Source organism: Acomys russatus, chromosome 8 (genome assembly GCF_903995435.1).
Source record: "Acomys russatus chromosome 8, mAcoRus1.1, whole genome shotgun sequence".
NCBI lineage: Eukaryota > Metazoa > Chordata > Mammalia > Rodentia > Muridae > Acomys > Acomys russatus.
Window position 1 is genome coordinate 17,592,507 of NC_067144.1, and position 13,025 is coordinate 17,605,531.

Consider the following 13,025-nt stretch of genomic DNA (forward strand, 5'->3'; position numbering starts at 1 on the left):
TCTTACCAGCCCCATAGCTAAGCTTGTAAAAAAATAATTATTTATTTAATTTTGTGTGTGTCTGACTGCATGTATATGTACAGCATGGGTGTAGGAGCCCGTGGAGGTCAGAACCAGGGTTGGGACCCCAGGAACTGGAATTACATATAGTTGGAGCCACAGTGTGAGTTCTGGGAACTAAACTTAGGTCTCTTTAACTACTGGCCATCTGCCCAGACTTCATATATGTTAGAATTGCCTAAATGAAAACTGTAAATTAATCTTCAGTTAGGAGGCCAGGTATCTAAAGCCTTGGAGATAGAGATATACATGTTTGTTCAGCCTTTTGGCGTCTGTATTGTAGTTTAGATTTGAAGTAAAGAGAGCGGCTTTAACCCCTCCCGTATCTTGAATTAAGAACAGAATGGTAGATACTCTTGTTTATTTAATGTGGAACATTTGGCATTGCTTGTTTGGCTCAGCAGTAATGATCTCTAAAACTGGCTTTGGTTTTTTAGGAAGGTAACTGGAAGGAGACTGTGAATGAGACTGGATTTCAGCTGAAGGTAAGGATATCCATGTGAGTTAAGTCTCCGCGGCCCCTGCGAATGGTGGGGATCAGCTTTGCAACTGATATCATTGGCAGGGCTTTCAAAGAAGCATCCAGTTCACTTTTGATTTGTGTAATTTTAGTGCTAGTTGGACTATAACAGGCATTCCTTAATTCTACGAGAAAATATTTTAAATCAGTAATTTAAATTCAGTCTGTAGAATATGCTTACAGTATACATACTAGTATGTCTACACTTTATTTATTTATTTATTTATTTATTTATTTATTTATTGGTTTTTTGAGACAGGGTTTCTCCGTGTAGCTCCAGCTGTCTTGGACTCACTGTGTAGACCAGGCTGGCCTCAAACTCACTGAGATCCACCTGCCTCTGCCTCCCGAGTGCTGGGATTACAGGCGTGCACCACCATGCCCGGCCACTTTAATTTCTTTAATTCTATCTGACCACTTGTTTTCTGGTTCCCACATTTGTTGCATCTGTGAGACAAGAGACACTTTGGAAGGCCATGCTTGGCTTCTCCCACAGCAGTAGGCTAAAGGAGTGAAGGAAGAGCCATTGTGAAATGGCCTCCGTTAGTGATGTGGGCTCAGGGTCGTTACCTTGGCGTTTGGACAGCTAGCACAGCTTATATGGACTTAAAGGGGTTTCTGTGGTGTAAATCATGTGTGGGGTAGACAAAAATAACCTAAGTTTATAAAGTACAGGTTTAATATTTCTAAGTTGAAAATTTGAAATTGAAAGGCTCTGAAATACTAAAAGTTTTAAAGTTTAAAAGATTTTAATGGTATTATTCAGTTTTAGGTTTAGGAGTATTTTATATTTCAGATTTTACATAAAGGGATACTCAACCGGCAAAGTCTGAAGACATTGTGAAGGTCCAAGCATTTCACATGAGAGATGCCGAGCCTGTACCTAATGTAAGATAGTAAGTGATAGCCAGGGGCATGGCGCACACCTTTAATCCCAGCATGGGAGGCAGGGGCAGGAGAATCTCTTGAGTTTGAGGCTAGCCTGCTGTGCATAGTAAATTCCAAGACAGCCAGGGCTACCTAGTGAGACCCTGTCTTGAAAAACTTACCAAAAAAAAAAAAAAAATGGTAAATGATATATAGTATACCTAGGCTGGAAAGACGAAATGGTGTTCAGCAATTTAAAAACACCTCGGGGCAGGCTTGGTGGGAACTACTGTATACCCTTGGGAGGTACAGACAGGAAGATCAGAAGCTGACGGTCATACTGAGCTGTGTAGCAGGTTTGAAGATATCCTAGGCTACCTGAGACTCATTTCAAAAAACAAACCAACCAAACAAAAAATAACACCTGGAACGTCATGCGTTGGCATGTAGGAATTTAAAATTCAGCACAGAGTAAGCAGGAAGTGTAGCCGAGTATCTGATTCTGTCCTGAGCCGACTCTTAATAGCTGAGCATGTTATTGGCAGTTACCAATTACTTTCTTTTTGTGTGTGTGTTTTTGGTTTTTTGCGACACGGTTTCTCTGTGTAACCTTGGCTGTCCTAGACTCACTTTGTTGACCAGGCTGGCTTGGAACTCACAGCAATCCACCTGCCTCTGAATTGCCAATTTGTTTTTGTTTTGTTTTGTTTTTTGAGACAGGGTTTCTCTGTGTAGCCTTGGCTGGACTCACTGTGTAGACCAGGCTGGCTTCAAACTCACAGCGATCCACCTGCCTCTGCCTCCTGAGTGCTGGCATTAAAGGCGTGCGCCACCACCGCCTGGCTTGATTTACCAATTTTTTGATCATTAATTCAGCACTTGCTGGTGCTTATAGGAAATGTAAGTTTAGTTTACGGATGGATTAGAAATAATTTGAAACTTTAAAAAATATTCATATTTTGGAAGTTTTTTGAGAAATATTATAAGATATATTACAAGTAAAGAAATACAAGATTAAAATCAAGTTATTTGGGTGAATTTTCTATAAATAATAAGATTTTTAATCACTGGTTTAGTCATTAGTCACTTTACTTCTCTATCTGTCCTTAGTACTTAGTTTTTGTTCCAAGTTTGGTGACATTAAGAAAGCACCCAAGCTGGGTGCTGTGGTGCACGCCTTTAATCCAGCACTCAGGAGGCATAGCAAACGAATCTTTGTGAGTTCGAGACCAACCTGGTTTACAAAGCGAGTCCAGAACAGCCAAGGCTACACAGAGAAGCTCTGTCTCCAAAAAACAGAGAACCCAATATAGAATGTGTTGTTTACAGGGTCCTTTAAATCAGATGACCAGGTGGCTTTTAAAATACTTAGGTATTTGCATAGCCTTATGGTTAAAAACTTGAGTCTTAATTTTTAAGAGTATTTGAGAGGTAATATTTAATACAATACATAGAATTCATAATAATAATAATAATAATAATAAGCTACATACTGAAAGAAGTAGGAGATATTTCAGGACTACATATATTTTGAGTTGTTTATTTTGTTTGTTTAGGTTTTTGAGACAAGGTTTCTCTGTGTAGCCTTGGCTGTTACAGACTCACTTTGTAGACCAGGTTGGCCTGGAACTCACAGCGATCCGCCTGCCTCTGCCTCCTGAGTGCTGGGATTAAAGGCGTGTGCTACTACACCCACCTTTTATTTTGCTATGAATACTTTTTGTTTCATGCCTTTCCTTCTTTTTTTATTTTGTCATTGTTCGTTTTTGTTTGTTTGTTTCTTTTTTCTTAGAGATTTGTTTATATGAGTATATGAGCACACTGTGTTCATGCTCACCACAAGGGGGCGCCAGATCTCATTACAGATGCCTGTGAGCCACCATGTGGTGCTGGGAATTGAACTCAGCGCCTCTGCAAGAGCAGCCAGTGCTCTTAACTACTGAGCCATCTCTCCAGCCCCTGTTGTTTTGTTTTTGAGACAGGGTTTCTCTGTGTAGCCCTGGCTGTCCTGGACTCACCTTGTGGATCAGTCTGGCCTTGAATTCAAGAGATCCATCTGCCTCCCAAGTGCTGGGATTAAAGGAATGGGCCACCGTGGCTGGAAATGGGATCTTTTTGAACAGCTTCACAGTGCATATATATATATATATATATATGCCCACATGCATTCATATATGATACCGGGTATAAACACAGATAGGTGTGCACACACATACATACACAATAGGGTCACATTTAACTTAGATGAAGTTCGTATATCTAGCAGTTATAGATCCTCTCATCACTGAAAGATATAATTAGGCAGCATTGAGTTCTGCAGTGTTCAAATAGACCTAACATGGCTTACTACTATAATTTTAGAAATAAAGTGTTCCTCATCAAGCCTCACTTGGTGTTTGGAGTCTATATAAATCCTCGTGGCATGTAATTCAGTGAAAGGAAAGCAGAGGGCTTGTCTCTAGAGTAATGAACAATAAGCTAGTGCAGTGCAGGCATTCAGTTACCTTTATGAGAGTACTCACTGCTGTGTGTGCCCTAGTCTAAATGAACAGAAGCCGACTCAGAAGAATCTGGACTTTTCCTCTTACTTGGAACAAGCAATGTCAGAGACAAAGCTTAGGCCCCCTGTTAGTCTCTGAGATTCCACATTGTGGGTACCTGCAGTATGTGAGGTACTCACTCCTCTAAGTGCTGTGCTGGCATGTTCCTTTTTTTTTATTATTAATATATTTTATTAATTTGTTCATATTACACCTCAATGTTATCCGATCCCTTGTATCCTCTAATTCCTTCCTTCCTTCCCATTTTCCCTTTACTCCCCTCCCCTGTGACTATAACTGAAAGGACCTCCTCCCCCTGTATTTATGCTCACAGGGTATCAAGTCTCTTCTTGGTAGCCGGCATGTTCTAAAGGTGTGTGTAATGTGGTGTTAAGAGTTGGTAAATCGGAGCCGGGCGTGGTGGCACACACCTTTAATCCCAGCACTCGGGAGGCAGAGGCAGGTGGAATCTCTGTGAGTTCAAGGCCGACCTGGTCTACAAAGCGAGTCCAGGACAGCCAAGGCTACACAGAGAAACCGTGTGTCAAAGAGAGAGAGAGAGAGAGAGAGAGAGAGAGATGTTAAATCACTCAGGGAGGCAGAGGCCAGTACATCTCTGTGAGTTTGAAGCCAGCCTGGTCTATAGAATGAGTTCCCGGACAGCCAAGGCTACATAGAGAAACCTTGTCTGGCAGGGGGCTGGGAGAGGGCGGAGATGGTAAATTGTTTAAATAAAAATAAATTGAATAGTGATAAGTAGCATAAAAGGAATAAACTGTGATCATTGTTAGTGAGACAGCAGGGTTTATTTTTCTGGAGTTACTTTAAGATGGATGTCAGCCAGGCATAGTGGCTAACAACACAAAACACAAAAGTATTCTAAGCCAAACGTGAGCAAATATGGCGTGGGAACACAGAATTGGGCTGCCTAGTATGATGTGTTGTGGAGGGTGCGTGAGTTTTGTAGTCACAGAACAAAAGGCAGTCATACAGTGCCTTTACATAATACTTCTACAGAGGGCCTGGGTTCTTTTCCCAGCTCCCACATGGATGCTCGCAAACCAACTGTAACTCCACTTCTAGTCTTCTATTGACCTCAGCACCAGGCATGTGTGTGGCACACATACACACAGACAGACAAAACACTCATACACGTAAAATGAAAGGAGTAAGTCTTTAAGCTTTTCAGTATTCATTAGCTGTGCAGATCCCTGGGCTCTGGGGGTGGTAGGAGTTGAGTCTGTGGATTGTCGTTCTTTTGTTTTTTTAATATTTTCTTAGTCAGGTATTCTGGGAAGTCCTTTGGTTTTGTTTTGCTTTGTTTTTTGTTTTATTTGAGAAGGGGTTTTTCTGTGTAGCCTTTGCTGTCATGGACTCGCTGGCCTCGAACTCACAGAGACCTGCCTCTCTGAGTGTTGAGATTACAGGTGTGCGCCACCACATAAGTGGAGGATGGAGATTTTTTTAAATTTTCAAGCTACATTCTGTTTTGTTTTTTCTTCTTTTCTTTTTCGGTTTTTTGAGACAGGGCTTCCATTTTTAGCCTTGGCTGTCCTGGACTCACTTTTGTAGACAAGGCTGGCCTGGAATTTACAGAGACCCGCCTACCTCTGCCTCCCAAGTGCTGGGATTAAAGGTGTGCGCCACCGTGCGAGGCTCAAACTACATTCTGAAATTGATTTATAATTAAACTATTTTTGATGAGCACTAATTGCTGTGCCTTAGACAAAAAGGTTACTTAGATTTCTTTCTATTTTTGTTGTTGTGTCATCATCATTATTATTTTTGTTTGAGACAAGGTTTTACTGTGTGGCCTTGGCTGTCACAGAGGTCCACCTGCTTCTGCCTTCCAAGTGCTAGGACTAAAGGTGTGCATCACCATGCCTGGCTCAGTTTTAAGTAGAAATTTAGCATTTAAATATGCTAAGTATACATCTCTTGGCAATGAAATTCTTACTTAGTATTTACCTCTCTGTTTCTTCTTAAAGAAAATTTATCTTTATCTAGAAATAAATTGAGAAGATGTGCTATCTGGTAAGCCAGACCCACTGCCTCACACCTGTAATCCTTCTGTGAGGGAGGGTGAGGAGTTCCATCTGGAGAAATGGCTCAGCAGTTCTTCTCTTCCAGAGGTCCCAAGTTCAATTCCCAGCAACCAATGTGAGCTGAATCTTTCTTCTGGCATGCAGGTGTACATGCAGATAGAGCACAAAGACACATATAATAAATAAATAAATCTTTAAAAAAAGAGAGAGAGAGAGAGAGAGTCAGGAGTTATAGCCACTCTGGGCTACTTGGAGATCCTGTCTCAAAACCCAAAGCAAACCAAAAGGAAAGAGGTGTCTTCAACACTTGGAACTAGCTATATAGTAATGTGATACCAGCTAGCTCTCTTTATTTAGCATAGCATTGCTTTAATGAAGGTATTTTCCTAGTTTTTCTGAAACATTGATTATGATAACGAGAAAAATGAAGGCCCATTGTTTAGATTCCATCTGAAGACTACCCAGAACACACAGGATCTTCATAAGGCAGCAGGGTCATGCTTACCCGTGCAGATCATTACTTTTCTGGCAAGGCTTAGAGAAAGTAAAATCCTGTGACTCACCATATACAGAGCTGATGTCATTACATTGGTGTTTGCAGTGCTTCAGAGTCACTGAAGGCCATATATTCATCCTAATGTATAGCGTGCCTGTGTAGTGTTCTCAGAAGGAATTACTAAGCTATTCTTTTTAATATGTTTAATGTGCTTACAACAAGTGATATAAAGAGAACCATATTTGAGCACTTTAAGTCTGAAGGAAAAGTAAAACTGTTTGAATTTTATACCCTGAAATATAATTGTATTAAGTCAACAAATTATTTTTTCCAGGCAGACTCCAGGTTAAAAGCGCTTAATGCAACATTCAGAGTGAAAAACCCAGACAAGTAAGGCTTTGCTTTAATAACAGTTTGAAATGTTGTTTTGAATGGTGCCTATCAATCTATTTAATTTTTCATTTCTGAATGTATGCACTTAATTTGCTAAATATTTTAAATAATAATTCACATTTAGTGAAATATTTTTAAAGTCTAAAACTGATTTTAGAATTTGGTGATTTTAGTTTAAGGTTGTATCTGAAGTTTTAGTAAATCAGACTATTGCTTTTTCTCCGAGAAAGATTCATTAAATGTTAAAGATATCAGAAAAATGAGAAAAGTAATTTCCTGTAGTTTTTCTTGTGTGACTGCTTGTCAAGTGTGTATAATTTTTAAAAACTATGTATTCTATATGTATGTGTGCCTAACAACTGAGGGTAAGGGCTGCGTTTGCCCAAGTCCCTCATGATCACCAGTCTGGGGCTGCCATAGGAGGACTGACGGTGTGTTCAGTCTGAGTGGTGGGCAGCCTGGCTCTGCGTCACGTGCTCCTTCACAGAAAGCATGCTTACCTGGGCATGGTTTGTAGCTGCAGGTCCTTAGGAAGACACGGTTATTTTGTTTTCAGGGATCAGGCTTAGGCGATGCGTTAGATTCTCTAGTGAGTCCTTCAGCACTAATTTCTCTGTAGGCCAAACTCTTGTCAGATGATGCTCAGATTTGCATAGTTTGCTTGATAACATGTCATGTCTGACTAGAACTTACAAAGAAAATTAACAGTTATGTCTCTGCTTGTTTGTTTTGTGGTGAGGAGGGACCCAGGGCCTCTTACATGCTAGGCAAGCCCTATGCCCCCGAGCTAGCTCTGTAGCCCTTCTTGATTTTTAATGTAAATTTTGAATATTAAAAAAAAAAATGAATGTTTTAAAAGTCTTGGTAATTAGAAAGTGGTAATGATAACCATTGAAGTTTTGCTTTGTTTTTGTTTGTTTGTTTTGGCTTTTTGAGACAGAGCTTCTCTGTGTAGCCTAGGCTGTCCTGGATTCACTTTATAGACCAAGCTGGCCTACAACTCACAAAGATCTGCCTGCCTCTGCCTCCCCGAGTGCTAGGATTAAAGGTGTGTGCTGTGTCACTGCCAGCCCTCGCCCCTGCTAAGTCACATGTTTTTCAAGTTTAGTTTTTTGTTTTAATTTATTCAGTATTCTGCCTGGATGTGTGCCTGCATGCTCTTAACCTCTGAGCCATCTCTCCAGCCCCCTTACCTAGTTATTTTTATTTATTTGTTTGTTTGGAGAGACAGGGTTTCTCTGTGTAACAGTCGTGGCTGTCCTGAACTCACTTTGTAGTCCAGGCTGGCCTCGAACTCACAGAGATCCACCTACCTCTGCCTTCCGAGTACTGGGATTAAAGGTGTGTGCCACCTTCCCGGCTTTAACTGGTTAGTTTAAAATCTACTAGTTTGTCTTTTGTATAAACAAACAATTCTAGCCTTGTGCTTATCATAACCTTGCCAGGAAGTTTCATACTATGTGTTTTTTAGTTGCTAGTTTTTCTTGCCTGAAAAAAACATTGACTTATTATATATAAAATAATTTTTCTTGCTGGGCAGTGGTGGTGTACTCCTTTAATTCCAGCACTCGGGAGGCAGAGACAGGTGGATCGCTGTGAGTTCGAGGCCAGCCAATGCTACACGGAGAAACCCTGTCTCAAAAAAAAAAAAAAAAAAAAAAAGAAAGAAAGAAAGAAAAAAGAAAAAAATTTTCTTTTAAAGGAAAGACCACACCGTCAAATATTTAATTGTGATTTGCTCACATCCTTTGAGATTCCAGATTATTTACTTCAATCTTTTTCCTGTGCTGAGATTAGAGTAGATGGGTGGATAGAAATCAGTATAGAGCTGTTCTCTCTAAGAGGATCAGGTAAGAGCCGGCAGTGTAGTTTAGTGGGTAAAGTGTGTGCCACACAGGCCTGACAGCCTACCTGATCCCTAGAACCCACGTAGGAAAGCTGGAAGTGATGGCGCACATCTGTAATCCCAGCACTTTTATGGTGAAATTAGGATGTGGAGTCAGGAAAATCTAGACGTTCACAGGCCTCCACAATGTATGCCATGGTACACCTGTGCTCACATTCATTCAGACATACAGTAGTAATAAATAGAACAAATTAAAAACCTTAATAATACAGAGGCTCAGGGCACTTTAGTAAGACAAGGGCAGAAGCTGAAAGAGGAAGGTTGGGAGCTAACTGGCATGGGTGATTTCTTTAGTAACATAGACTCACAATACATTAGCTCCTTTTCTTTGGGGGTTTGTTTTAGGTGATGGTTGGTTTTACAGATTGTACAACTAGGTGTAAGTATGGCCTGGATAGATGGCTCAGTGTGGGTTCCTTTCTCCTAGAGGCTGGGCTGAGAATCTGGTCACAGAGTTTTCTTCAGCCTTCTGGAGACTAGCTGAAGAAGGCTCTGTCTTGAGAACTGGTCACAAAGAAGGCCTTCTGGGCAGGGAGGGAGCACAGGGCAGCCACGCTCAGCAGGGTTGAAACCATAAAAATCTGTGTCCCTTCCAGAGGGAGAAGGGAGCCTCTGACTTGTGAAAGGCCAGACCATACTTGATTAAAATAAAGACAGTCAAGAGTAAAAGAGCTAGATTTCAATTCACTAAGCTTAATGACAAAAGAAAGACAAGAACAGAGAGCTATGGGAGTGGGGGAGGAGGGCAGAAGAAATGGGGAATGCCCCTCCAAACCTTCCAGCCTCTGGGTTTTTAAACTAAAGGTACTGGAGACACTCCCAGGACACCTGGGGGGGGGGGCTTGTCTTCAGGGCACCTTTGATATGTTTTTCTTCAAAGAGCTAGCTTTTGACACCTTTTGTGGGGATTAGGGTCTGCAAGGAACTAGCTTTCTAACACATTTGGGTCTGGTGGGTCGTTATCAGCAGGGGAGTATGCTCACCTATGTCCCAGCAGACAAGGGCCCACAGCTCAGTGTTAAAGAACTTGTTACTCTTGCAGAGGGCACAGGCTCAATACCTAAGCACCCACGTGGTGGCTTACAACTATCTGTAACTCCAGTTCCAGGGGATCCCATGCCCTTTTCTGACCTCTGTGCACACCAAACACAGAGAGGTGGTGTACACACACACACACACACACACACACACACACACACACACACACACACACACGCATGCACGCATGCACACATGCTGAGTAAATCTTTTCTGGGGTATGGGGAGACAGTCTTACTATGTATCTAGCTCTTTTAGAATTCACTGTGTAGACCAGGCTGTGCTTGAATCTGCCAACTTTCTGTTTACCGAGTACTGGGATTAAAGGTGTGCACTACTGTGCCTGTCTTAAAAAGGGGAGGAAAAAAAGCATAAGAGAATTTGTATGACTTAATTCTTTCAGTGTGATAAGACAGAGAAGACTAAATTCATTAGGTAATATGAGAGGGATATGAAATAGACAATAGCTGATGCAAGTTGTGTGTGTGCTTTGGAGTGCTCAGATTGAAGAGAGACGTTGAGAACGCCCGTGGGGAGGGAGTTCGGTCAAGGGCGACAGGGCTGACTAGCTCATCCCCAACATTTGCTCACTCAGGGATCAATGCGATTATTAGCTCCCATAGGAAAATGCTACTAGCTAAACATAAAGACCTTTGCAGCTGCTTAGGACAATAACCTTTTCTAAAAAATTAATTTGGGCTGGAGAGATGGCTCAGTGGTTAAGAGTGCCACCTGTTCTTCCAAAGGTCCTGAGTTCAATTCCCAGCAACCACATGGTGGTTCACAACCATCTGTAATGTGATCTAATGCCCTCTTCCGGTGTGCAGGTGTACTTGCAGGCAGAGCACTGTATACATAATAATAAATAAATAAATCTTAAAAATAAAATAAAAAATAAAAAAATTAATTTAAACATCTGAAAATGGTTTGACTGTACTGTGCTCTAATATGTTGTCAGGTACGTGTGTAGATAGCAGTATATGGAGGAGTATAGATGAAAAGTCTCACTCTGTCCCTGACTGTCCATTCTTGTTTTCTTCCCCCGAGTTTGGTATCTCAAAAATCTAAGATTTTTTAGTTTTACAAATGTAAATAAAATTATACAGTCCATTTCCTGCCTCTCTTCAGGGGTATAAGCATCTCTTTTTGTAGGGGTTGACTCATGCTTGCAGCCCTTTAATGCCTGAGTTATTCCTTAGATGAGAAGCACTGCCGTGAGAGGACCTAGTGTAGCCGAGGCTGTTCAGTCAGTGGCGATTCCCTGAGGCTTGCCAGCAGCTTCTGGTGAGATGAGCCTTAGCGAGTGTGTGCAGGAGCTCTGTGTAGTTTCCTAAGCTGTATTAAAGACATTAGACTTTGGGGCTGGAGAGATGACTCAACAGTTAAGAGGCTTCAGAGCGCTCCAGAGATCCTGAGTTAGGTTCCCAACAGCTGTGTTAAGTGGTTCACAACCACCTGTAACTCTAGTTCCAGAGGGATTCAAAACACACACACACACACACACTTTAGAAAAATTGTCTGAGTGGGCAGTAGATTAGAGTGTGTGAGGTGGATTGGGAAACCAGTCAGGGCAGTAAGAGAATTCCAGGTGAGAAACAATGGTGCTAATACTAGCAGAAAAGCCAGATCAGTGTGAACAGATATGGGCAATATTTGAGGAGTAGAACAGATAGGCTGGGTGTATAGCAGAGGGCATAGGGTGAAGGAGATGAGGACAAAATACAGAGACCTCTCAGGCGTCACTCTGTAAGACTGTTGTTGGAGCATGGACTACATTTGGGATGAGCCCGGGAGAGATAGCTCACACACTTTGGATATGTAAGTAACCACAAGTATGCTGTTCAGGGGATGATGTAGAGCTTGGGTTTAGGAGAGAGTTTTGAGTTAGAGGTAGGAATTTGGAATGTGGTAGTATACCATTCATAATCGTAAACATAAAGTCATATGAATAAGCCACAAAATGAATACATTTATTAAAAGATTGATGAGAGAAAATGACTGAGAATCTAGGCCTTGCAACTACACTATGAGCCTTTCCAGAGTGTAATCTGAGGGTCACCAGCACCTGAAATCCTAGGGTGAGCATGTTCTAATCAGACCCGAGTGCCAGGGCACCTCTGTGGCTTCTCACACTCCTCTCCCAGTAAGAGACCTCAGTAGTGGCATGGGCTTAATTTTTTTAGTGTTATTTTAAAGATGGGACCTTCGTCTGTTGTACAGGCTGGCCTCAATTCACAATGAGCCATCTGTCGTAGCTTCCCAAGTACTGAGGGATTATAAACATAAGCTACTGTTCCCAGATTTTGTGTGTGTGTGTGTGTGTGTGTGTGTGTGTGTGTATTTTGTATGTACATGGTATATACTATATGTGTGCAGGTTCCAGAAGAGGACATTGGTCTTCTTCTATAACTGTCCACCTGAGTTTTTTGAGACAGTGTCTCACTGAGCCTAAAGCTCACCGCTTGCATAGTCTTGCTGGCCAATAAGCTATACCATGTATGTCCTACAATTGCTTGAGTTACAGACATGAAGGTCATGCCTGGCTTTTATGTGGGTTTTGGGGAATTGAACTCAAGTCTTTTGCTTTTCTGGAAAGCTCTCTTATCTCCTGAGTCATCTCTCCAGCCCCTGTCAGTAGTTATTTTATTTTATTTTATTTTTTCGAGACAAGATCTCTCGTGTTAGCCTTGGCTGTCCTGGACTTACTTTGTAGACATGCTGGCCTCAAACTCACAGCGATCTGCCTGCCTCTGCCTCCCTAGTGCTGGGATTAAAGGTGTGCGCCACCACACACGGCTCTAAAAATAAATGTTTTTTGTTTTGTTTTAAGATTTGTTTATTATGTATATAGTGTTTTTACCTGCCTGTTCCCTTACATGCCAGAAGAGGGCATCAGATCTCATTCTAGATGGTTGTGAGGCATCACGTGGTTGCTGGGAATTGAACTCAGGATCTCTGAAAGAGCAGACAGTGCTCTTTACCTCTGAGCCATCTCCCCAGTCCCATCAGTAGGTATTTTAAAACAGACATTTCAGTACTTTTTCACACCCATATCTAAATATGGGTGAAGAAAGTTGAGTAGAGAGTAAAATGAGTTAACTGTAGTAAAAAGAAACTGGGAAGGGCCGGTGAGGTTGGTCAGTGGTTAAGATCACTGGCT

At 41.6% G+C, this 13,025-nt stretch overlaps 1 protein-coding gene across 2 annotated transcripts in view; it reads left to right on the plus strand.

Annotated features, from left to right (window-relative positions):
• Positions 1-13,025, plus strand: part of Snx4 (sorting nexin 4) — a 53,075-nt gene that overhangs the window by 21,146 nt on the left and 18,904 nt on the right. The window contains exons 5-6 of one of the 2 annotated variants that reach the window (XM_051149818.1): positions 498-545; positions 6,863-6,918. In XM_051149818.1, the coding sequence (XP_051005775.1) occupies positions 498-545; positions 6,863-6,918 (104 nt within the window). The remainder of the gene's footprint in view (positions 1-497; positions 546-6,862; positions 6,919-13,025) is intronic. The other variant, XM_051149820.1, reaches the window with a different exon arrangement.